The 25770-nt window shown below is 38.8% G+C and overlaps 2 protein-coding genes across 4 annotated transcripts in view; one reads left to right on the forward strand and one right to left on the reverse strand.

Annotated features, from left to right (window-relative positions):
* Nucleotides 1-16209, forward strand: part of RPP40 (ribonuclease P/MRP subunit p40) — a 32199-nt gene extending 15990 nt beyond the window's left edge. For 2 of the 3 annotated variants that reach the window (XR_004693266.2, XR_004693265.2), the window contains exons 11-14: nucleotides 836-943; nucleotides 2054-2158; nucleotides 6817-6898; nucleotides 16101-16209. The gene's annotated coding sequence lies outside the window, so the exon portion shown is untranslated. The remainder of the gene's footprint in view (nucleotides 1-835; nucleotides 944-2053; nucleotides 2159-6816; nucleotides 6899-16100) is intronic. The other variant, XR_009558058.1, reaches the window with a different exon arrangement.
* The window catches only part of CDYL (chromodomain Y like), a 96123-nt gene continuing 73015 nt past the window's right edge, over nucleotides 2663-25770 (reverse strand). Inside the window, exons 3-7 of the mRNA XM_035126396.2 lie at nucleotides 19872-20125; nucleotides 17684-17856; nucleotides 16110-16320; nucleotides 6342-6485; nucleotides 2663-4431 (exon numbers count right to left, since the gene is read on the reverse strand). Of these exons, the coding sequence (XP_034982287.1) occupies nucleotides 4273-4431; nucleotides 6342-6485; nucleotides 16110-16320; nucleotides 17684-17856; nucleotides 19872-20125 (941 nt within the window). The 3' untranslated portion in view covers nucleotides 2663-4272. The remainder of the gene's footprint in view (nucleotides 4432-6341; nucleotides 6486-16109; nucleotides 16321-17683; nucleotides 17857-19871; nucleotides 20126-25770) is intronic.

Genomic DNA, 25770 nt, shown 5'->3' on the forward strand with positions numbered 1-25770 from the left:
ATCTAATAAATTCCACTTGGTGGGGTTTTTTTTAAAAAAAAAATTCCAAGTTTTCCTGCGGTTCTGTTCATTTAAATGGAGGTTGTGCAACATCAGTATTTGGAGGGTTGTGTCCATAGAAAATAGCAAGCTACGTTATGTCTGGATGTTTTTAAAGCTGGTTGGATCTCCCTTCACCGTATAATGTATCATGACCCTCGAGTGAATAGAAACTACCCCCATTGCTATGAGTACCAGAGCTTTTAGAGCAGAGTACTTGCATTTACCTGTGGAGGGCTCCTAAGAGAAGAAGTCACACCTCTTCAAAGGGTAAAATATAAACCACACTCTTGGCTTCTTTGTAAAAAATAAAGAATCAAATGGCTTATTGTTGTGACCCAGTTCACAGCTAGGACACAAATGGCTTTGAATTAACCCCATATTGGGGCAACATTGATTGTGAAAGTGCCCTTATTCAGATTTGCAGCCACGTTGCATGTTCAGGATTAAGGTTTGGTTCAAATTAACTTGCTTTATTGCCGAATGTCATATGTGGTCTTAGACACAAGTGTCTATAAAGCTCATACCCCTACATACTCATTTGCATATAGCTCATACATCACTCCCTGAAAACCACAGGCATTGTAAATTATTAGCTCAAGCCAAAGGGCTCTTTATTAGGTCAGTCTAAGGCATGTGTGCAATCTTTGCAGGGCTGTAACTGTAATGCTGCATAAAATCAAATCGTACAGCAAGATCTGAAAGAGCATTTGAGACATTCTGCTATGTCAGTCTTCAAGGGAGAGATCATATTTCACTAATTTGCATTTTCCTTTCTCCTTTCAAAATGGGCAAGGGAATCAATCTGACATTCAAATGTGAAACCTAGAAGTGTGCCCTAAACAAAACTGCCAGACTTCATTCCAGAATCTCTAGTGACCATTGGAATCAAAACATTTACAAGGTGAGAAATAAACCAACTTGCTCACTTTGGTCGGTTAGCTAGAAATGACACCAGTACTATACAGTGTGTGTTACACTTTAGATTGGGGGGAAATATAGTACATAGTGGTTTTTTGTTGTTCCCTTTTGCATGAGTGGGTGAATGACACAAAAAGTTACAAAATAATCTGACCAATTGACATATTGCATTAATCTGCCAGTAGCCCTGTGCCTGCAAGGGGAAAGGGCACTCAGGCCCTATCATTTGGCCAAAGGTACAAGAGCCCCTGCCTGCTATTCAGATAAGAACAGGTACAAGGGAAGAGCATCTAGTCCCAAATGCTCATTTATAGCTCACCACTTTGTTCTTGCATTGAAGAATTGATCTCCCTTTCCTACCTGTTCACCCTGCTTCCTTTCCATTGAGTATATTTGAAAGCCTGGTGGCAGTGCCTGTCTCTGCTTTACAGAACAAGTACAGTACATAAAAAACATTTAAACAAAATACAAACAAACATATCAATATTTCTTAACTTCATATTTTATTTAACTGCTGCTGCTGGGTCCCACTGGCTCAGGGCGCACAGCTGCTGGGCATCTGCAGGTAGACCTATGTCTTATTTTCGGGGTATGTCTTATATTTTAAAAATCTTAAAAATCCTGCCATGGCTTATATTATGACTACGGCTTAAAAAGGGGAAAACACGGTACTTAAGAAAACGGCTGCTTTCAAGTTGGTCCCCAGATGACAGAATATGCTTTTTAGAAGAGGAACTGATTTTTATTTTTTTAAATGGTACACTAGCCTAGCAGAGGTTAGAGACAAACTGGAAGTCTGTACAACTCACTGTTGGGTAAAATAAAGTTTAAAAACACAACAACACTGAAGGTTTATCATACTGGTTCACACCATCAAAAAGACCCCCTTCCTTTTTTCCCAATAAATGGGAATAGAAACTTCAAACTCATTAAAAAAACATGGTACAATGAGATGGCTGGGTGGAAAACCAAAAACTGACCTAGATTCTAAAAGGTAGAAAATGTTCCGTAATTGCTTCTGGTATGTGAAGATAACAGTCATTTGGGAGAATATCGTCATGTGTGTTTTTCTATACTTTTATTTTTGCCTTAGGCCTAAGAGTCAATGCAAGTGAAGTTTGTAGCTGAGACTGAACTTCCCACTTGACACCGTTGGAAAGAGCTAATCCAGTTATATCTACACTGAATCATCTAAGAGGTATACCAGATTGAAGTGTTAATCTCCTGACCTTTTCTATAACTGTTTTAATTTGCTATGTCTGCAAATGAGGAAATTAAGTAGAACAGTCTCGGGATAACTAGCAGTGTTTACAGGAAAACTGCAATTTTTAAAGGATTTGTAAAGCTGGAATGAAGTACCGTATTTCCTGGGGGAGTGAAGGCAGGGAGATGGAGGAGAAAGAGAACTACACACTGCAGCAATTTTAAGAGGTGTTAAGAAATATTAGTTTTATTTTAACCAGTTCACAGCTGAATATTTATTCTATAAAAACTTTACAGATTGTACAGTTTATATATAGTTCTAACTACTAGAACAACAAAAAAGTAGGTCCCACAGATGCAAAAATACTGTACCAATCCAAGGTAAAAGCAGATTTACACACTGTACAACTCTCCACTAGGATGAGGTGGTCAGGCTCCAAGTATAAAGTTCCAAACTGTACAAAAATAATGTTTGATTCCTTCCCCCCACCCACCCGCCCCTATTCTTCATACATTCAGTAAGATTGCAAACAGATACCCAAGTATAGATATCTGGAGTCAGGAATCATCACACACCCCTGAAAGGAATGCAAAATAGGTATTGTTTACAAAGGTCACTCTTGTGCATCAATACTGCGTATTTTATGCATGCTGATCCAATAATGGCAATCTGCACATGGAAAACCAGGTTTCATGGGCATAGTGCCTTTCTGGATGCAGTCCCATGAGCACAAAAGGGCACTGTGCGGGGGGCGGGGGCAGGGAAGAGAAAATTGCATCCAGCATCTGGGTGTTGCAGTGTTATACTCTTGTATCAAGTATGCACTGCCAAACAGACGGGTGATTCTTCTAACTTGAAGGCAGAGGAGCCAATTCCAAGAATGCATTCTGACATGAAATCAGGTGACAGATCTTCTCGCCTGGCAGTGGAGATCCTCATCCACTGCAGAATGCACGCAGCCTGCTGCTGCATGTAAAGATCTCTGGATCAGGCCCATAGTGTGGAATTCAAATTAAAAACAAAAGATATTAAACATCTAATATAAGGTAAGGTGTTTTTTGTTGTAAAAAAAGGGAATATTTAATAGTGTGCCAAAAGAAATTTTAACTTATTAAATAAAATATATTCTACATGAAGCTAAAAATGAACATAAAATACATTTTTTTGGTGTAATTCAAACAGAAGAACAAAAAGAACAAACCAGCAAACCGAAGAACCAAAAAACCAAAAACAAACCTTATATAGAGTTGTTTTCTCACCCAGCAACAGAAGCAATTATGTAGTTAAAATAATAAAACTTGCTAAGACTAAGCTATAATTTAAGATATCCATAGTATATATGGTATTTCAGTGATTCACTAATACTGCAAATGAAGCTTCTTTTTCAACAACAGACTGGCTTCTTCATGCTCTCTGGGTAGGAATTGGGCATGCTCCCCCAAACAAGAAGGGCTGAGTGTTTTTTATAGCATAAATCCTGAGCACACTCATTTTTTTGTAGGAGGGGGGGGGGAAGAGACAGAGAAAATAGACCATTTTATTACAGGGATTTCTTTTAAAAAATAATTGATTTTTTTTAATGCATCATTACTTGAGGTATTTAGAACCTTCCTCAGAATTCAAGGCAATGCCTCTTCTCAACTAACTCTTTTTGGGCAGTGAAAGTAAGGGCTGGCCAATACCCGTTTCAATTCTGTACTCTAGTGAAAAAATATCTCATTGCTTCAGGACCTTCCTGCCACATACAAAATAATGCAACACCTCATTTTATCCACCTTTTTCTTCTGATACAGTACTAGCCAATGATAAAGTAGAAGACAAAAGTTTGGTAGTGCACTCCATTATAAATTTTTTTTTTAGTTCGTGTATATAAAGAAATATAATATATATATTTATAATCTATATATGGAGAAAAGAAATTTGTTCAATGCTTAACATACAGTAACTTCTTTAATTTTTTTTTAAAAAACCTTGACAATAAAACCATGTTCTCCTCAAGCTTTAGTCCCACTCTTTTCTGTGAGTTGGGACTTTTAAATTCATTTAGAGCATCCATGAAACCCAGATGTCCCAAAGTAAATACAATTCCAGTGTCAATGAGCATCTCTTCAAAATTCATCAATCTTTCTCTGCAAGTATTTCAACATTGAGTCCATCCCTTGAGCAGAACCCCAAATTTTCTTTAGAACTTCACACTCTTTGTCATTTGCCTGTTCCAAGTCCACCTTCATAATACTACGAACTAAACCTTTGGATTCTTCAAGTACCTACATAAAATGAAGAAGATACAGTAAGCATGTGGTTATATGAAACAAGAAATATGCCGTGGTTGGGCATAGTGCAAAGGTTGCCCTCTTTGCAATATATGAGAGGAAGGGCGAAGCCCAATGGCAGCTATTCTGTTACAAATGACAATTTTAATGATCACTTTTGTACTGTTTATATTGGCTGCTGTACGTTTTCACTGTATATATTGATGGAGACCACCATTCAATATATCAATACTTATACCATTCATTTCCATGGGGGAAGGGAATCAAGGCATGCACCATCTTTGAGTGGGGGTTAACTCCTCTCTGCATTTACTTGATCCGCTTTCTGTTTCTCGGCCATCCTTGAGTGGGATGGCATGTTGGGAAATGGCTGACTAACATGGACAGAGGGGGACTTTAGGAGTCCCTAAGCTTTATCCAAGGACAGCCTGGCCTCCTCCAACTCAGCTTTCCCAAACTGAGCAGGAGGATCTGTGAGCAGGCTCAACTAAATGTGTTTACAGTTCACCGCGCAATCAGGGACATTACGCACAATCATAGTATTTGGTAACTGGAAAGATGTAATTCTTCCTCCAAATTAAAAAGAATAGGCCATTGCTCTCTGCGTCTGCCACATGGAGTGTAGAAATGAGGAAGTCATGATATACGATGAAGGGAAACACCTCAAAGCTGGTGGTAAGTTCCCCTACGCCAGCTCAGCTGAAGATAAGCCGGCATAGCTTGCTTATCCTGGCCCAGCCATCTGAGCTGAATGTGAGTCCCTTCAAAAGGAGTAGAACCAGTGGGTTAAGACGTAGGCTTGGGCATGTGACCTAGCAACTTGGCTTTTCTTCCTTCTGCGGAACAGCAGCAGCAGCTGCCTCACTGCTGAACAGGATTTGGATCTGGTGTAACTCTACGCTGGCTTAACTTGCACCAGCTTGCTCTATGCAGACTTCTTGCGCGTACAATTGCTCCCCCAATGCCTTAACTGTGCTAGAACCCAGGTGTGTGAGTTTAAGAATTAGGACAGAAAAATAGTATTTTCAGTAATGAATTTTCAGTAATGATTATGTAACAAACCAAATAATGTTTGTTGCATCTCTGACTCTGGTTCATTAATAAGAAGCTCAACCTATGCATAGCGTAGCCAAGAGGGTTGCATTGAATACTGTTTTTTTATTATGTAAGTAGGACTTACGCAGGGTGGAACCCTGTAGATTTAACCCTAAATATTTATTTGATGTGATGGCAGGGTTGGTTATTTTTTGTCTGTCTTAACCAAGCAAATATAAACAGAAACAAAACACCGCTATGGACACTCTGTTCAAATATCAAAGCAGTTAAAAGGAGCTCTTTCTATCTACAGTTTAGAACAAGATATTTTTGGCTAGCTCACTCAGTACAACTGTGATCCTTACTCTAAAACGTAAGACTAACTTTATAAAGCTGCCGAGGTTCACTTTCCAGATTTATGTAAAAATTCCCACAACATGTCAAATGGCTTATTTAAAAGCTGTATTAGAAGTGTGGACAGCTTTCAGGTGGACCTTAGAAAAGGTAAGTGTTCATGGGATCAGTTCACACTCACTTCCCCCTCCAACAAGCTGTCCCATGATGTAGTTGGGCATATATTTCATATAACCTAAGTACGAACAAGACTTTATGCAGATACAACAGCTGCTATTGCATTCATGGCCACTGGGGAAAATGCTGGCATAATTACGGAAATTGCTTCTGCTTGCACATTCACACAACCCAATTTACATTGTGGCTTCCCCATGTTTTGGGGTGTATTCATCGCTTGGGAGGGCTCAGCACTGCTCAAACACTGAGAAAATTCACTATGTGAAGTGTTCCTTAGCCACTATAATAGCTACAATCACTTATTCAGCCTTATGTGAAATAAGGTAAAAGAAACTTACAACAGAATTACATGTGACAAGTTCCTTAATTCGAACCATGACTTCTTGTGTGAATGTTCCTGGCCAAAAAACTTGCGACACCAGTCCCTTGGCACATGCTTCTTGTGCAGTCAGTTTCCTTCCACTGAATAACATTTCATTTGCCTGAGGAAAATAGTAATGTTTTTTGTAACATGAAATATGATGAGATTATCAAAACATTTTGAATACAAACCTTTGCTGTTTCTAGAAATACCTCTACAGGTTGGAACAATTTACTGGCCTGGACTATTTCTTCTTGTTTTGTTTTTCCTTTTCCATGGAATGAAACAAAATCAAAGACTAAATCTACCACTAATAAATATTTAGTGCTAGCATGCAAGGCCCTGTCTAGAAGTAACACAGTGCAAGGTTTGGAATATAAGCATGGCATACAATTTAGGTCTTTCAACTGAATAGCTTTTAAAATGTGCACTCTGCTAAAATCTCAATATAGATCTTTGCATCAGATAATGAAGGAATTGGGAAACAACCATTAAAGAAAGAAAGAAAGAAAAAATCCAAACATTCTTAGAAAGGTATTTTTTAAAATACAATTTCTATCATTGTTGAATAAATGAGCAAAACAAGCAAGTATGGTCTTAATTACAACCTTCACTGATTCAGATTGGCTTAGTTGATCGACTAGCCAATTAAAGCCTGTAGCACTAGACAAGCATGAAAGGAAATGGCATGGTGTGACAAACAGAAACTCTGCATAAGCAGCAGATGCTAAATGAGGATGCCAAAAATTTGCTTAATAAATAAATAATGCTCTTAAAAAAACTTTTTTATCCTGTTAATATATTACATACTTGAAAGATCCTGCAAATGAGATGAGTTTCACGTTTTTAATTGGCTTGAATCTAGATAGCATTATGTATTTTTAATTATGAAAATTTGGTATATTTTCATATTGGATGCCAATGAGAATTGCATGCACAAATCCCTCACATCAATGGATCTCGTAGGTAAAACTGTTGGTGCCAAAGTAAGGCAAACACATACTGCATTATGACATATCCATTTATAAGAAGAGACTATGGGGACAAGTAGTGTATAAATCATCCAAATAAAAGAATACCTAACTTGTTCCTGAACCAGAGCTCGCTCAATTCAATGAGAGCATCTCTTCTTTTTTTAGACTGAGACAAAGCATTATTATAGGCAGATCACAAACTTTGAAACCAAGTTTTTAAAAACAGACACTCTTTTGGAAGTATTTGATTTCTGTTGTTCTTGTTTAATCTGGAAAGCAGTCTAGTTTGTACAGGCAAAATTGAGAACAAATTCCACTTGAAACAGTTTCAGCTAGCAAGACTCTGGTTTAAATGATCCGGTGCCATCACATTTTAAAATTTACGTTCCATACAGTCTACTTTAAGTTTCAGCCAAAACACCCACTTGCATACATTTGAGTATCAAACTTCTTTGTGCATCAGATTGCGGCATATTGTTTGTTTTTTCAGTGAAAGCCAAGTTTGGTTGCGCACAACACAAGCAAGTTTGGTGAGCACACAAATGCCAATTTTTATTTTTATGACTTCAAAAATGGGACAAATTTGGGGCCAGAACCGTACCGCCAAAATGGTACTGTTCCATTTGTTAAGGGAAGGGTGGCAACCCTAGTTCCAATGCAACTGAGCTGCTACTTCTTATACAAAATACTGGGGATGCCAATTGTTATACAGTACAAGTTACCATGCAAATATTATAGATGTATTTTAATTTGGACACACTAGCTTTTCAGACTTTAAAATAATGGCTTAAATGGATTTAAACTGTGATAAAAGTTCCAGATATTGTGAAAACTGAAATATGGGTACTGAATTCGAATTAATTTGTGAACTAAACATGATGCATGAAAAGAGCCGACAGACTGAACATATTTAGCATGACTAATACTTGGTTAAATAATGGAGTGGCTTTGAGCCATATCATGAAATGACTCACAAACATGCAAATAGGTGTCCCCAAGTTTACAAACGGGCAATCTAAGGCTCAAGAATATAAAATCCTCTCTTATGGCTGTGGGATGAAACAGTGCTAGGGTTGCACAAGCAAGCCCACTAACCTCTGATCTGTAGCCATACTTTCACCAAAATATGTTCTCTAATATCCAACCACACAGTCACTATCAAATATACGGTACCATAAAGAAGATTTTTTATATATAATATTTAATTTAATGTGTTAAAGATCCCCACGCCAGGAAATGTAAAGCATTTTTCTTTTTAAAGTGTGTTATACAAGTTGAAAGGGAAAGCTGTGAATCATACAAACAAGTCGTGCAAAATTCCAAATACATGTACACATTCATAAACTCAAGCATGATGAAGACCCTCACCCAAGAGTCCAAAACTCAACTAGCATTCTTGCAACTTCCTGAAATCACAGCATTTTTTTTTTTACTCTTTGGAGGGTTGAAGAACTTTGAATAATTAATACAGTGACTGTAACAAGATAGCCTCACAAAGGACCTCTCACAACAAAGGACACCCAAAATGTCACCAGCGTTATCACAAAATCAAATCAGTGCTACTATTTACATATGCCATTCAGCTCAGTTTACAAGCTTGCTAAACTGCAATAGTTCCACTGATGTCACTAACATCCAAATCTTAACAGGACCATTACTACCCAAAGGAGGTATTTTACATGCCCAAATAATGTTCTGCATGAGCATCTATGGAAATGTGATTACAGCTGGTTTGGAAATTCATTTGTTGAGAGAGAAAGGAGAAGCAGCAGCTTTGACAATTCCTATACATCGCAAGAAAAAAAATGTAAAAAGCTGGGGGAAAGGGTATATGAAAACACCAGGCTTCAAACAAGAAGCTGTGATTAGATATCAGAGGTTTTCCTATTATTATGTTATCTGAACATGCCAGAATGCAGATATAAGCATTTCAGTGCATGAGAAAATATGAGCTAAAACTGAGCTGTCAACTTTTAAAGATGCCAACTGATTAGACAGAAGCTCTATTCGAATGTCATCAATTTTACCCGGTGTAATTAAATGCATTTCTAAACCTATGAGAGTTTTATCAGCAGGAGCTTGCAGAGAGGAAGACTAAATTTACGTAAACGTTACTTTAACAAAAATGAACGGATCAGCCACGTGTTTACAATGGTATTCAAGACCAATTAAAAGTCAGCTTTAAAATGTCATTTACCATTACAAATGATACTGTTCCTTTTTGACAATGGGAAATCTGATCACAGATCTGCCATGTAATGTGTAGTTTAGCCTTTCCTGGGAAGTCAAATCCCATGACAAATATTTCAGTGCTGCTTAATCATTATTTCTGTCTATCCTAGGGAGGGGAGAAACGACTACATTAGCATTTTTATTATCGCCTATTCCTAGCTCAAGCAAGTCTGAAATATCTGTGAAGACTGCATTGTAGGTCTATCAATGAGAAGCAATGCACAGCCAATGGATTATTTCGCTCTTTACAATCATGCATCTTGGCTCCGAGTATTGGAAGACTTGTTCCTTGCCTTGCTAGACTTTTCCTACCTGGCCTGGGAGGGTGGAGCCCTGACTGACTCCAGCTACAAAAGCTGAGGCTGCTGAACAGAATCCTTGGCTCGGGTATTGTTTGGGTGGGGTGGGGGGTTGTTGCTGTTAATTTTATGTGTGTTTATGTCGGCTCTTACATTGTTCAATTTGGTTGTGTACTTTTTGATGTTTTTGTTTACTGTTTGGGACTACTTTTGTTATGTTTGGAGTTACTGTACATAATTTTCCATATGTTGTAAGCTGCCTTGAGCATGGTTTAAACTTTGGAAAGGTGGCATACAAATAAAATGACTGACTGATTTATGCAAAGACTGAATATATTTTTATTTACTCCAGAAATGATACACAAAGCTTTATTATTTTTATACTAAGACTTCTTTATCTAATAATGTGGAAATGGTACCAACTGGGCGAATCTGATCATTCCTGGGTAAAATTACAAGCATGTTGGGATGAGCAATAAAGTAATGTCTACAAATGGAGACCATTTGTCTACAAATGGAGACCATTTGTCTACAAATGGAGACCATATTGTACTTGACAATATCCATATTCCAACAAACAATTCGCTCCACTTTCCCATTCACAATGAATCAGATAATCCAGAGTCTATTCCATCTTGTTAGAGCCTGAGCAGGCAAGTTTCTTCCTGAATACTAATTCTACTGCAAGGCATCTATGGCATTGCTTATACCTTATCTCCAATTTAATAAGTTTTTCAAGATCCTGTATTCAATTTCCAAGGACTTTTAAACAAGGGCTGCCTGACTAATAAATATATCCCACATTAATATCTTGAAGGTATTCCCTCATGTCCAATATCTCATCACTAAAATGATCTATCACTAATTCATTAAATTTCATAGATATATAATGCTCAGGGGGAAGTGATCTAGCTAAAGTGATTCAAAAACTTGTAGAATTTTGTAATCTATATCTAGACAAGGGGAGTATCAATAACGGTTTAAACTCTCTATGACAGTGGAAGTTAAGGTTTATGAAAGCTTTGGGTGGGTGGGAGAACAACTACCAAGACTCCAGATTAATATAAGCTAGGCACCAAATGTCTTCCTAAACCAGGGTTACGGTCGCCAAAACGGAATGCCAAGTTACCATTTTTGGGTCAGACACCTCAAAAGTCGTATTTTTAATATGACTTTTGGTTCCTGAAATTCGTTCTGACTGTGAAAACCGTCAGGATCCAAGGATCTCCAGGCATGCACCTCCAGATGGTGGAGACATCAGGTGCCATCCTGGCGCCTGGGCATCTTCACTTGGTCGCAAGTGGCTGATGGCCAGGTGCAAAATGCACCTGGCAAATTCTGAACGCTGCATGTATTATATTTTCAGGATGTGAAGGCGGTGAAGGTCCTGTGTGAGTGTCTGGAGGTGGTTGGAGGTTAGATGGCGGCTAACAGATTGAGGTTGAATCCTGTTTGTGGGAGACAGGAGGCGGGCAGGTGTGGGGGACTCCCTGGTCCTGAATGAAGTAACACTGCCCCTGAAGGACCAGGTGCACAGCCTGGGAGTCATTTTGGACTCATAGCTGTCCATGGAGGCGCAGGTCAATTCTGTATGCAGGGCAGCTGTTTATCAGCTCCATCTGGTACGCAGGCTGAAACCCTACATGCCTGTGGACTGTCTTGCCAGAGTGGTGCATGCTCTAGTTATCTCTCGCTTGGACTACTGCAATGTGCTCTATGTGGGGCTACCTTTGAAGGTGACCCGGAAACTACAATTAATCCAGAATGCGGCAGCTAGACTGGTGACTGGGAGTAGCCGCCGAGACCACATAACACCTGCATTGAAAGACTTGCATTGGCTCCCAGTACGTTTCCGAGCACAATTCAAAGTGTTGGTGCTGACCTTTAAAGCGCTAAACGGCCTTGGTCCAGTATACCTGAAGGAGCGTCTCCACCTCCATCACTCTGACCGGACACTGAGGTCCAGTACCGAGGGCCTTCTGGCGGTTCCCTCGCTGCGAGAAGCCAAGTTACAGGGAACCAGGCAGAGGACCTTCTCGGTGGTGGCGCCCGCCCTGTGGAACGCCCTCCCATCAGATGTCAAAGAGAAAAACAGCTACCAGATTTTTAGAGGACATCTGAAGGCAGCCCTGTTTAGGGAAGCTTTTAATCTTTAAGAAATTAGTGTATTTTAATATTTCTGTTGGAAGCCGCCCAGAGTGGCTGGGGAGGCCCAGCCAGATGGGTGGGGTATAAATAAATAAATGATAACAATAATAATAATTATTATTCTTTTACTTCCATCCTGATACAACAGCTGTACATACTCCTTAATGAAAGTATACATTCATCCTGACCAAATTAAGTTATTCACAAAGAAGCTAACATACATAAATTATATTTCAGACAAAGAAAATCAACACAGCTAAATATATACAAAGCGTTTGATTAATTAGTATGAGAATTTTTTACATTTCTGAAGCCCCTGTTAATTACATTTACTTTGACATCTTTTTATGACATAGAAACTGGATCACTTATTTGAATCTGAGGCCCGATTGCTTCTACTCTAAAAGTTTTCTATTGTACATGGCCATATGTCAGGGGTATCCCCTCTTCCCATTACTGTTTGCCATAACAAAAGAACCCATTACTTTCAAGGCTGTTAATCAACAGGACAGAGAATTTAGCATAAAGAGCTTTTCTGCTATTTGTCTAGCTCAGCATCACTTGCAGAAACGAACTATTAAGGAACATATCCAGATTTAACATTAATTGCAGTGGGTTGGATCCAAAGGTTCTCTTCTGCTGGAAGGACTCCTTTAGAGAAATGGAGCCTTTGGGTCTGACCTAGTTAAGTCTGAATTATGTGATGTGGGTATTCCTCCAGGCTGCTCTGCTAAATTACAGAGTACTGAATGTCTCTCCTGGGCAGGAACACAGTGAAAGTACTGTACCTGGGAATATGTAGGAAACATTTCATGCAAATAATATCCCTTCAAGCACCTTTAAAGGTGGAAAGATTTAAAAGCTTGCACAAGGTGTAAGTTACTTCTAACTGGCAATGGCTGCTATTTGTTTAATGGTGCTCAGGTCCTACCTAATTCTATTTCATTTGCCAGGCCATTATTGATAGTTACCTATAGGACAAGATTTTTCTGGTTAAATACACTACAATTGAAAGGCTATTTTGAAATGGAGGCCTGGGATCACTGAACCAGTTTTATTACAAAGCACAACAACTTAGACACCTATTCAATTTTGTTAACAATTCAAAAAGAAAAACCTTTTTTATCCTTAGAGGATTTTACAGGCCATGCTTCCCTTTCAAAGTTGCAATGGTCCTTCCAGCTAAAGGGAAGGCCAAAGAGTTAAAGGAACACCCATAAACTAAGGCACAGGCCTTCAACTAGTAGGTCAGGACCCCAAACTTGGTTGTCGATAGCAACATCACCAGTTAGTTGTCTTAAAAAAGAAAGAAATAAGCCATCAGCTTAAGGGGGGGGAGAGTGATATATCTATATAGTAAAATAAAAACGGTACAGCATGAGACTCTTATTGTGGGTTCAAGACCCACGGTGGGCAAAAATTCCTGCATTGCAGGGGGTTGGACTAAATGACCCTCATGGTCCCTTTCCAACTCTATGATTCTATGGGTCACATGTTGCCAAAAGGGGAGACAAGCGTGTCATGAGTCTGAAAAAGTTGTCCAGAAGAAGAGGTGGAAGACAATGATTGAATGGATGGATGGATGGATGGATGGATGGATGGATGGATGGATGGATGGATGGAGTGGGACATAATGGACATTTCCACAATGCTAACAGCAGGCATCGGCATAGGCATGCTCGGCCCTCCAGATGTTTTGGGACTACAGCCCCATCATTCCTGACCACTGGTCCTATTAGCTAGGGATGATGGGAGTTGTAGTCCCAAAACATCTGGAGGGCCGAGTTTGCCTAATGCCTGGCTAACAGGAATGTCTATTAAATTTGGTGATAGGCTAATATTGAATAGGATTTGGCAATAGCCTAATATTATGGCCACGGTGTGTACAACACCCCATAGGACCTTTTTCATTTGCATGCTGGCGTTACGAACCAGAATCTTGAAAAACAGTGTCATCCTGGTTTGCTCCTGATTAGCAAACTGACATTTAGCCACTAATGATTTTTCAGATATAACACAAACCCATAGTTTAGACCAGGCATTCCCAACCTGCGGCCCTCCAGATGTTTTGGCCTACAACTCCCATGACCCCTAGCTAACAGGACCAGTGGTCGGGGAAGATGGGAATTGCAGTACAAAACATCTGGAGGGCCGAAGTTTGGGGATGCCTGGTTTAGACAGAGAGGGATTGAAATATGGCAGCTAGCAGGTGGAGGAGCATGTGGACCAAGCACTAGTCCCAGACAGGAATCTGACATTCAAAGTGGCCATTATGCCTCCCTATAATATGATTTGTACAAGAATGATCTGCAGTCAACAGTATCACAGATAATTTTAATGTAAATTTGGATTTGTCTTTGAAACTCTTAAGTTTATTTAAAAGTATGTTACTGTATATGTGTTTAATAATTTGCAATATTATATATATATATATATATATATATATATATATATATATATATATATATATATGCCTTTTATTTACCAGATGGCATACTATATTCCTTTAAAAGCAACTTGCCAACACCAGGAAAGAGGCAGGAAAGAGTTACTGCCTTTCTCCTGAATGTCTGATTCTCTTCTTAACATTTAAGAGTATACCAACATTTAGCAAAGAAATTATAATTACAATTTAAGTATTACTCAGTGAGGATTATATCTTTGGCAGGAATAGAAGAACCATATCCCAGTAAAAACAATACAAGGAAGGAAGGAATTGCCATTTTTAGGCCACTTTCAAACTTACATGGGGAAAAACAACATAAAGCTATTGTTTACTAAGGAAAGTTATCTGGTTTACTCAGACTTAAAATAGTTAATTCAGTATTAGGTTCATTTCTTGTGATACAAAATTACAGATGTGAATGCAATATCACGCTCACACTGCACAATGCATGCCTGAAATGCATGCACTCTCACACTTCACACAATGCATGTGTGAAGACATGCGTATTGTCAAGAGCAGGCATAGGCAACCTTGGCTCTCCAGATGTTTTGGAACTACAACTCCCATGATCCCTGACTGCTGGCCCTGTTAGCTAGGAATCATGGAAGTTGTAGTTCCAAAACATCTGGAGAGCCAAGGTTGCCTATGCCTGGTCAAGAGCATGCGTTTCCCTATAAATATTACCTTACGCATCATTAAAATATGTAAAACAGAAAGCGATTCAGAAATGTAACACCAATAAAACCACTCTTATTTTCACCCGAACTGGACGCTTTAGTTTTATAAAATTGCAAGCTGTATTCTGGAGTAATCTGGAGAACAGGCACAAAAAATTAAGTCCTGCTGGGACCAATGCTATTTAAGCACACTAAAATGCATGCTGGACTGCAGCCACTGTTAGCAAACAGACAATGAATGATCAAGAGCCAGAGATATTTGCACACTGAAAGATTGTTAGTCGCTGCCAAAATTCTAAAACAAACTGAAAGCACTCAGGTTTTACATATCAGAACTGTAGGAAATGGTTCCCTAGCACTGGAGCAGCTGAAATGCTGCATGTTTGTTTTTGTTTCTTAAGAAGGAATTTACTTTTATTGCATATATAAGGCAGGACAGTGAAAGTTTTCCTTTTTAGTGCTCTGCCTTAAATAAACTGTGGCTCAGTTCTCACATAATGCTAAGCTAAACCATGGTGTAGTGCAAATATGCATGTGAGCTCCTGGAGAAAAGATTGTGGTCGCTTTGCCCCTCTTCTAGACTTCCAGCAGTGAGACTTGCAGGATGACTGTGTGTGTGAACCCAAGCTTGCGGTTTTGCTCCTCCAAACCACAAGCTGTAAACCAAGAGCAAACTTGGCTACACATTGCAGTTTGTCTGGAGCGAGACAAACTGTGAGCCTGGGTTCAGGTGCCATGTTATGCCAAATCATGGCTAATCTCACAGCACCAAAGCAGAGGAGAACCAAAACAGCCACAATCTTCTTTCTCGGTTTGCACTAAGTGTTAGCTTAACTGTTGCATGCAAGCCATGTCATTGTGAGACTAAAGTTACGCTTAGGTCATGTTGGATATGCAACACGCAAATGGGAGCACCAAAGCTAGAAATATTATTAAATACAGTACATACTTCTTTTACAGATTACTTACAGATGCCAGGCCCATTATTCTTGGGAATGTAAGGGATGAACATCCATCAGGGCTTTGCCCAAACGTCGTATACGGAGTCTGAAACCAAGCCTTCTCATTAGCCCAAACCACATCACACAGAGGTAATATAGATGCTCCGAGTCCAATGGCCGGGCCATTTACAGCTACGATGATGGGCTTCTTAAACTGAATGAAAGTATTTACAAAATTCCTGAAATGAAATAAATATCAAATGAGAATACGTATTTTAGTAACAAAATTCTGTAGCCACCTCCATACCAAAGCTGCTGTGATAGCAGTCAATTATTAACCTAGGTAGCATAGCCCCCCCTTTCTTACCAAAATCCAACAGAAGTCTATAAAGTTCTTGGATGGCAAATCACTTACAAGGCTCAGAACCATCATTGATGTTATAGGGAAAAAGCGGAAGGGGATTGAAAGGATCAGGTGAGGAAGGTAACAGTGTCCAGGAGATTCAACACTTGCAATAAGCCAATTGTCCTTCAGTACAAATTCCCAACCAGGAATTAAGCAATTAATTGTCATTAGGGGAAGGCTCTGATAAAAATGACATTGGCAATTCCTCCTGCCACTGAATCCAATGGGTTTTACTATATGCCATTTGGGCTTTAGGCATGATCCGTGGAATGTAACACCTGCCTAAGTTGTGGGTTTACTTTAGAAAAAGTATAGGAAACAATGAAGCATCTTTGAAATAAGATTAAATGAAGACATGCAAAGAATATGTTTTCTCTGCCCCCTTTTTAATTTTTTTTAATTGCTACGTTCATAAAGATGAATGTGCACAAATTAAATTCTGTGAATCACCCTGAGATCTTATGATGAAGGGTGGTATATCAAACTAATAAATCAATCAATAAAAATTGTGTGTAAGTTGTGGGCTTACAGAGTATTCTGAATTTTAGTTATGAAGAATTCTGGTTTGATACCCTGTTTTGTTAACTAACCATGGCTTGCAATAGTTAACTATGGCTTTTCATATGAACCCCCCCCCAAAAAAAACCCAGAAATTGTTTGAACCCTAAGAGAACCTAAAGAGGAAAGGCAGGGAGAGCACATGGCCATGTTTTCGCAGCAGCAAATCATGGTTTGGTGCTATTTATGTGGACCATGGAAGATGAAAAATAACCACTCAAAAAATTATTTAGAGAAACAATGTATGGGAGCGGATGGCGCAGCCAGACATGTTTCAATGCAACTTGAAGTTTCCAAACATTCAACACATATAACTTGTCTACTGGGAATACTGCTTCCTATAATAATAAGGAAGGGAGGAGATTTTAAAGGAAAGCTGGGAGTTCTATCATTCTGACATGATCCTTCTGAACATACAATACCGCTTTGAAGATAATACAAATCGAAAGTAGACATCCTTATGATGTGTTTATATAGACAGTCTTATTTATTATGAGTTTGATGGCTATTGGGAGTGGGGGGGAACACTAGTTGTGAGTAGGTACAGTACCTCTGAAATCACACTCTAGCACTGAAATATGTTGCATGTTTTGAGCTCATAATTAGATATGCACAATGGGAAAAACAGTTTCACAAACCTAATAGCATCTGCCATCTTAGTACTTTCCCTTTTTCTATCGTCTGTTAAGCGTCGAATAAAATAAATGAAGTCAAGGCCACAGCAGAAAACGCTGCCCACGGCACTGAGGAGGACAAGTTTGCTGTCATCAGCAGCTGCTGTGTTCAGTGCACTCTGGACTTCTTTCATTACCTGCAAGTAAGACACAGTAAACGTATGAAAGAGGATGCAGAATATTGCAACTTAAGATTTTGCATTCACATAGCATTTCTGTGATCTGAACAGCAGGTGGCATATGCAACCAGTTCAGCAAAATCTAAATTTAGGACAAAGTTCATTACAAAGTTCTCCTTTTCACATTATTAAAGGAGACAACAACAATGTAACACACTACAAATACAAATCAGGATTTATTTATTTTTTAAGCGTAACACTGACTATCTTAAGATCAGAACCAGAAATTGCAAGTCTCAGCAAACATAGTAGCTTAAAAATAGGCAAAATTGAGGAAATTCAAAACAAAAAATGGCAAGAAACAACAACAGAATCGCAATATAATTTAAAGTTTTAAACCGGCACCTGTGTTACATGAATTCTACTCCATTAAGGCTGTTTAATGGTATTAAATTTTCATTTTGAAAAGTAACACAGTAGTTGGCAATACTGAAATAAGAGTATTGCTCTACGTTGGCTACAAAAGTATGCAATGCTAAACCACACTACAGTGCTATTATGTGCACAAACCAGAATCCCCCTTGAGTTCACATACACTGCATTTCCTCATCTGGCGTATTTTGCCATTGCTTGCATTTCACTCCCAGCAGATCTTTGATTCTTGCACATGAACCAGATATCAAGGCTTATCACAGATCATTTTAATTAAATGAGCCAGTTTCACAACCCATGGTTTGAATTTGGCTTGTGTTGGATCTGGTCACCGTTTGTGGTAGCACACAATCTCTGGTTCAGATCTGCAAGGACGTGTCGAGCTTCTACCAAAGTGAAACTAAACACTGGCAAAATCCTCATCCTGGCTACGTGAGAGGAAGGGAGGAGGACGCCAGAGTGCAGGAGCCCAAGGTTTTGCCCAGACTTGTTCTAGCTCAGGGACCAGCAAACTTTTCTTTTCAGCAGGAGGCCAGTCCACTGTCCCTCAGACCTTGTGGGGGGCCGGACTATATTTTGAAAATAAAAATAAAAATTAATGAATTCCTATGCCCCACAAATAACCCAGAGATGCATTTTAAATAAAAGCACACATTCTACTCCTGTAAAAACATGCTGATTCCTGGACCATCCGCGGGACGGATTTAGAAGGCGATTGGGCCGGATCCAGCCCGCGGGCCTTAGTTTGCCTACCCATGCTCTATTAGCTTGTTCATGTGGTGCTAAGCTATGGTTTAGCAGCAGGTATTAAATAGGCCTCTGTGGGTCCATATTTCCCATGACATCCCTGACCATAGCTACTGTTCACCTAACTCCAGCACACCCAACTACCCTAAAGTCTTTGGTTCTCTTAAACAATTCCACTCATTAAGTTTGCCTTGCTGCCTACATGCCTAGGATGTGCACTCTGAAAATGGATGGGGAGCCACCTCTCTTTCTTCTCATTCAAACTGCTCCTCAGAATCTATTCACCACAAAACCTTTCATCTAATTTATTTATTGTCATTTACCAACTGTATCCAAGCTTAACCTTCCTGCGCTACCAGAGCTACTGTGGACTCCGGTGACGGGACCGCTCTGTGTACTTCTCAACAATTACAGAGTCAGCTGCCCAGTTCAGTTTCATCCCACCCCATCCTCCGCTTTTCATTTCTTAAAGAAGTTACATTTCATTTACTAACAGGGGAATCCTAAACATGTCTACACAGAGTGAGTCATACTGAATTAAATGGGGCTTACTCCCAGGTGAGTTGTGTTATTTGAAATCAGTCATAATCTTTATTTCCAGCTATAACTTAAGAGCTGTTGAACCGCAATAGCATATTGATACTGCCAAATATTTGCATTACTGCATTTATTCACATTCATCCCTTGCTACACTGGTCTCTCACTCTCTCACACTTCTGCTAATTCCAACCTTTGGATTTAGATTCCAAACTGGGTGGGGGAGAGAGATCTGTCCTTTTTGCTTTCAAATCACTGTACATTATCTTTATAACAGTGCTTTTTATTAAAAACAAAAAAAAACAAAAGACTCTAACCTCTGGATTTAATGAATTGTTCTCTGATGATTTTGTTGATAACAAAATGTGTGTGAAGCCATCCTGTTTTCTGACAACAATGTCTCTGTACCGGTAAGCACTTTCCGTTTGCCTCACACTGAATCGTAGTCTTTTATCAAAAGGCTGGTCCCTCCTTTCATCAATAAATCTTCGTTTGCTGGCTGTCACTCCTGTTACTGATGCTTGTATGTTGGTACCGTTTGTGGACAATGCTTCTATAAAGGTAGATGTACCTGTGAAAAGTTTCAACAGAGGTATGGTTTGACATCAGCATTGTTAGTTTAGCTTACCTAAATGGCTTACCCATGGAAAATATGCAAATGGAAAAATCCTAAAGCAACCACAGCGAAAGCAGAAATTTGGATGCCATAACGAAAACCTGGAAAGGCAATAGTGTCTGAAATACAACTGCAGGAGATTGCTTAAGGAGTACATGAAGCAGATGTGTAACATTTAGCACATTCATGCCTATAACCCTGTTACTAGATAACCATGTATCGTTCTCCATTGCATGCCTCCAAACAACAAGCTAAATTTAAATGAAATTTTCATTCATGTGCAACTGAAATGCATTTAAGATGGAAAGCTGCCTTGCAACTTTGCACCCTTTCATATGTCGTCGCTCAGTGAGGCTACTGAGATACATGGACCCCTCCTATTATTTACTGTAAGAGTCCAATATTTTGTTGTTTTGCTTTCCATTCTGTTAACATCATGAGGTCCAATGTACCCCAATAGGTTTTGTGTTAGATGATATTTTTTCAATGAATAATTTCATTTTTTTGTGCTGGTTTGAAATAAGTTTCTTCTCAACTTAATTTCCTGAAAGCTTAGCACAATAACTCGGCTTTCCCATGTAACAGCTTCCAGGGTTCTAGATACAGCATACTTATCCTTGATTCGGATAGCTTTTTTGGACCAGACACAGAACAAAAGGAAGTCTCAAAGTACATTCTCCAGCCACGCTATGAGCCCACCTTCACAACTACAGTGGTACCTTGGGTTACGAACTTAATTCGTTCCGGAGGTCCTTTCTTAAGTCAAAACCGTTCTTAACCTGAGACGCGCGACGCGCTTTCGCTAATGGGGCTTCCTGCTGCCACAACGCGATTTACATTCTCGTCCTGGGGCAAAGTTCGTAACCCGGAGCAACTACTTCCGGGTTGGCGGAGTTTGTAACCCGAAGCGTTTGTAACATGAGGTACCACTGTAATCAGCAGCTGAGCAAAAAGACATCAAAATGAAAACTGGTTGAAGCCTGTTAGTGTTGCCTCTTCCCAAACCGCCTCCCCCCCCCCCGCCTCTTTTATCAGTTAACCAAGCACCCTGCAGTCAAATGCCTGTAACAGAAGTAACACAACCTCTCCTGTCTTGACACTCGGCTGCAGGGCACCTGGGTCAACGTTTCCCAGTTGGAGGTGGAGACACTAACAAGTCCAAGTGGGGCTGGGGTCCTAATTTGTTGGACTGGTTGTGAGATCAGATTCACAGTGCAACTGAAAAAGAACTGCTGTGAGCCCCCCTTTAAAATTCTGGCAGCTGTGACCACCAACTCAGCTCCCCCCCCTTCAGTGGCATTTCTTGCCCCTATCTAGTACTGCATTGGGTACTATGCTACAATAAAGTAGAGAGGACAACTTTAGTGATTATACTGCTTGCATAGCAAGTTTGTACTTTATTTTATTTTTTAACATAAAGGCAGCAGATGTGGTGAACAAAGTGTGAAGATTTATCTACTACTATTTTACTAAATAATTATTACAAAGCGAAACATTATTATAGCACATTTTTACTGATATTAACAGAATGCCCTAGCTAATTTTGAGGTGCACAAGGGTAGGCAATATAGTACAGTGGTACTATATCACACAACCAGATTTTATCGCATCACTCGACTCTTTTACATTCACAGTGCCTTTGTTTAGATCCTTACCAAATGGAGCGGTGTATGTTCCAACAATGCTATGAATTCCATTATAGCTATCTAAAAGTAAATGGTCACTACATATGCTTCAACATTCAAACATCCAAATTCTACAGGAACCTCAACACAGGAAGACAAGAAACCCCTATTACAGTTAAAGGGGTGGGGTGGACAGAAAATCTGAAATTATACGAATGTTTCAATTGCTGCAGAGCTATTCTATTCCAGAATATCTTGTACCTTTGCATTATGAAGGATTGCTTTAATAAAGGTTTTTACCTCACCTACTTTGCATTCTTCATTATCTGGGACCAATAAGGCAGCAATGCCTATACTTAGCTGGTTCCAGCTTTATTACATTTGTGTAGAACTATTTAAATAGGTAAGAGGGTGCCAAGGTGGTATTACAGAGAAACAAACTCATCTGCAAATGTTAATTGCTTTATAGATGGGGGTCCAAAAAGTGTTTGTATTCTTGGTTGCTTACCGGGTATGTACGGTAGGCAGAAAAGAATCCTCATATTTTTCTTCAACGCTCGTTAGCAGTGAAGTAAAGTTGCCGGTTTTAATTTCACAAAATGAAAAAAGATACTAGATGTCATGGAAGGCTTTTTTTTCTCTTTGCCCCAAAAATAATTTCAAGCAAAGAACTACTTATGCCTTGTGGATGTCAGAAAAGATACTTGCCATGATCTAATGACAGATCATGAAAATCTTCCAGATGAGAAAGGCATTATGACTCATTTTCTGCATCTAAGGCTGCAAACTGAAGCATATCCACTAGGAAGCAAGTCCCAATGACTCCAGTAAGATTTGCTTAATTAAGCAAATAAACATGATTAGGATTGGTCTGTTAAAATCTAATATACTTTTTAATGCTCACATCTATTATCTTTTGAGGGGAAACGTTAATACTTGATTGTCCAATAATATTGCAAGTGTATACAGTATGCTTAATTGTACAGGTATTTCTAAAATTCTTCAACAAGATGTGTGTGCCAAACATCCCACAGCTTCGCCAGAATATAATTCTGATTCTGTAACATAATACATGCAATATTTTATACTGATTTTTCATTAAATTATAATTCTGCTGTTTCTAATTTACATGTATCATTTCCCTCCATTTTACACTACATTTTATTAACACTGAATGCTCTTAACCCGTTCATTCGCACTTGAGCTCATGTGTTCTTTCAAGGACATTAAAGGCATTTATCCATTTTCTTTATGATTCCCGTTTTGGTAAAAGACTTCTTCAGTCATTATGTATAAGGCTAACCTAAAATTCTTTTTTGGGAGGGGTGGGAAGCAGTTGGGATGTGTGGGCTAATTCCATCCCGTCACCATTCTATTTGACATCCAATTCACAAAAGGCAAATCTATGTAGCAGAAGTGTTTCATAACTGTGAGTATTTAGAATCTGAAAAATACACAAAGGATTCCACAATCACATAATAAGGAGATCATTGTTTAAAGTGTGGGAAAAATATAAAGACTTACTAGAACCTAAGACAACTTGGTGGTTATCACCTATTGAAGTATTGTCACTTCAAACATTGGGGGAAAAGGGAGCATGGGCAACACACAGAGAATTACTGGTTGAACAAGAAAGGAAACTAAAATTGAAAGAATATGAAGAAATAAAAGAACATCTCCAAAGTTGGTTGCACCATAGATAGCTAAAGGATATATTCAAAGAAGATAATAAGAAACGTTTTTCATATTCAGTTTCCAAATTCCAAAAGGAAGTGATAGAAGAAAACTCAAAATTATTTTAAAAAGGTATATAATATCCTTTTGGAGTGGGAAACCAAAGATGAAGAAGTAAAATCGGTAATGATTAAATGGGCACAAGATATAGGCCACATTATACAATATGAGGATTGGATAAAACTGTGGAAAGTAAATTTGAAATTTACGGATTGTATATTGTTGAGAGAGAATTACATGAAAATGACGTATAGATGGTACATATGACCGGTCAAATTGGCAAAAATGTATAAAAATGAAAAGAAAGAATGTTGGAGATGTGAGGCACAATGTACGTTTTATCACATGTGGTGGGATTGCAAAAAGGTAAAAATGTACTTGGAAATTATATATAACGAATTGAAGAAAATGTTGAAAATAACATTTGTTAAACAACCAGAAGCTTTCTTGCTAGGTATTTTAGGCCAAGATATACCGAAAGAGAAGAGGACGTTATTCATGTATGCTACTACAGCAGTGAGAACTTTGATAGCACAAAATTGGAAGACTGGAGTAATGCCAACTAAAGAGCAATGGCAAGAAAAACTGATGAACTATGCAGAACTGGCAAAATTGACGGACAGACTTTGGGAAAAAGACAACAGTGACTTTGAAAGAGAATGGGAACCATTTATAGTATATTTGCAGAAACAAAGGAAGACTATTGACTTGATGGCAGGATTTAAATAAACACTCACACCTTTATTAGCAAAAATATGTAGAAGATAAAGAAAATATAGTGCATTTTTTTAAAAGAAACAGTAGTATGAAATAAGGGAAAAATAAATCAGAAGTGGAAGTTGGTGGAAGCCTAGGAGGGAAGGGGAGAGGGAATGTAATATGAATGTTATGGATATGTGATGTATGTAACAATAGAAAAAGAAAATGGAACAAAAAATTAATAATAATAAAAGGAATCTGGGAAAAACAAAGTTAGAAAATATTTGGACGCCTCCATAGTTGTAATAGGCTCCCCAACGCAGAAGTTTGCGTTCCATGAGTTGGAAGGTGACAATAATGATGGAGTGGGGGGTGGGAGCAGCTGCTACAGAATTTGTTTATGATTGTCTAGCTTGTAATGTCTGAAGAGGGCTAGAAATTGTGCCATTCCTGCTAAAGCTCATAGCCAGTGAAGAGCAAGCTTAACCATGAACTTGGATTCAGACAATACCTTGGCTTAGCTCAGGGCAGTACAGCAGTAAAAAAAGAAAAGAAAAAAAGACCGGGAAGCTCCTATCTGCAAGTGCGCATGTTCGCATGGGCCTGGTACAAATGCCATGTCAAACTTCCCATATTTCTTCTATTGTTTGCAAAACCTATCTGAAAATATTAATACTGTAGTGGGAATTCTTGTTAAATCCCCCCCTTTCATGCATAATTCCATTTGAGAAATAAAAACAAACTCCATCCCAAGAGTACAGTAGTAGCTGACCAACATTTGCTACCCTTTTCTCCTACAGGAAGATACTCAGGAAGAGGTGCAAGAAAACCTGCATTGAATAGTTTGTACAAATGCCTAAAAAATAAGACTTCATCTACTCACTACAATGTTCTCAACAAATATTTAAGAGTATGAAGGTGAAGATGTTAATCCACATTAAACAGGTATATAAAAAAATACCATTCAGGTGTTGCTATTGTGCAGCAAAGATGATCAAAGCTGTAAAATTAATCAGGTAGGCTAGAAACAAAATTTCTGCAATCCAATTGGTCCATTTGGGGTTTTGGTAAGTAAAGCCTTGGATTAAAATATGTTAGATCAAGAACCTGACATTATATAACATACACACACTCAAACCGTTCCCTGCCCCTAAATATATGCATCTAAGTTATAAGCAATGTACTTTAGGTTGTTCACTCATGGCTCTGCCAAAGTATCCTAAGAAGAGCCAATTCATTCTAGCAGCTCTGAGAAATCTGCCCCAGCCAGAGCCAATATTTTCCCTGTGTTTTTGGACAACAGAAATGGTTTCTTGTAACAGGACTAACAGACTTGTGTGTCTATCAGTCCAAAGTGGTTTTGCTGCTTGGAAAATGATACCATGTGAACTAACCTCTTCCCCAACTAAATTCACCAGATGGCTGGGATAGTTTGGATGCTTTTGCCGTTTCATCTGAGCTAGGAATTGTGGTTTAATACTAACTATGGTTAGTTTCAAAACAAGCAAGCGTCAAACTGTGATTTATGAAGCTGGCTTGTTT

This window comes from Zootoca vivipara, chromosome 8 (genome assembly GCF_963506605.1).
Source record: "Zootoca vivipara chromosome 8, rZooViv1.1, whole genome shotgun sequence".
Taxonomy (NCBI): domain Eukaryota; kingdom Metazoa; phylum Chordata; class Lepidosauria; order Squamata; family Lacertidae; genus Zootoca; species Zootoca vivipara.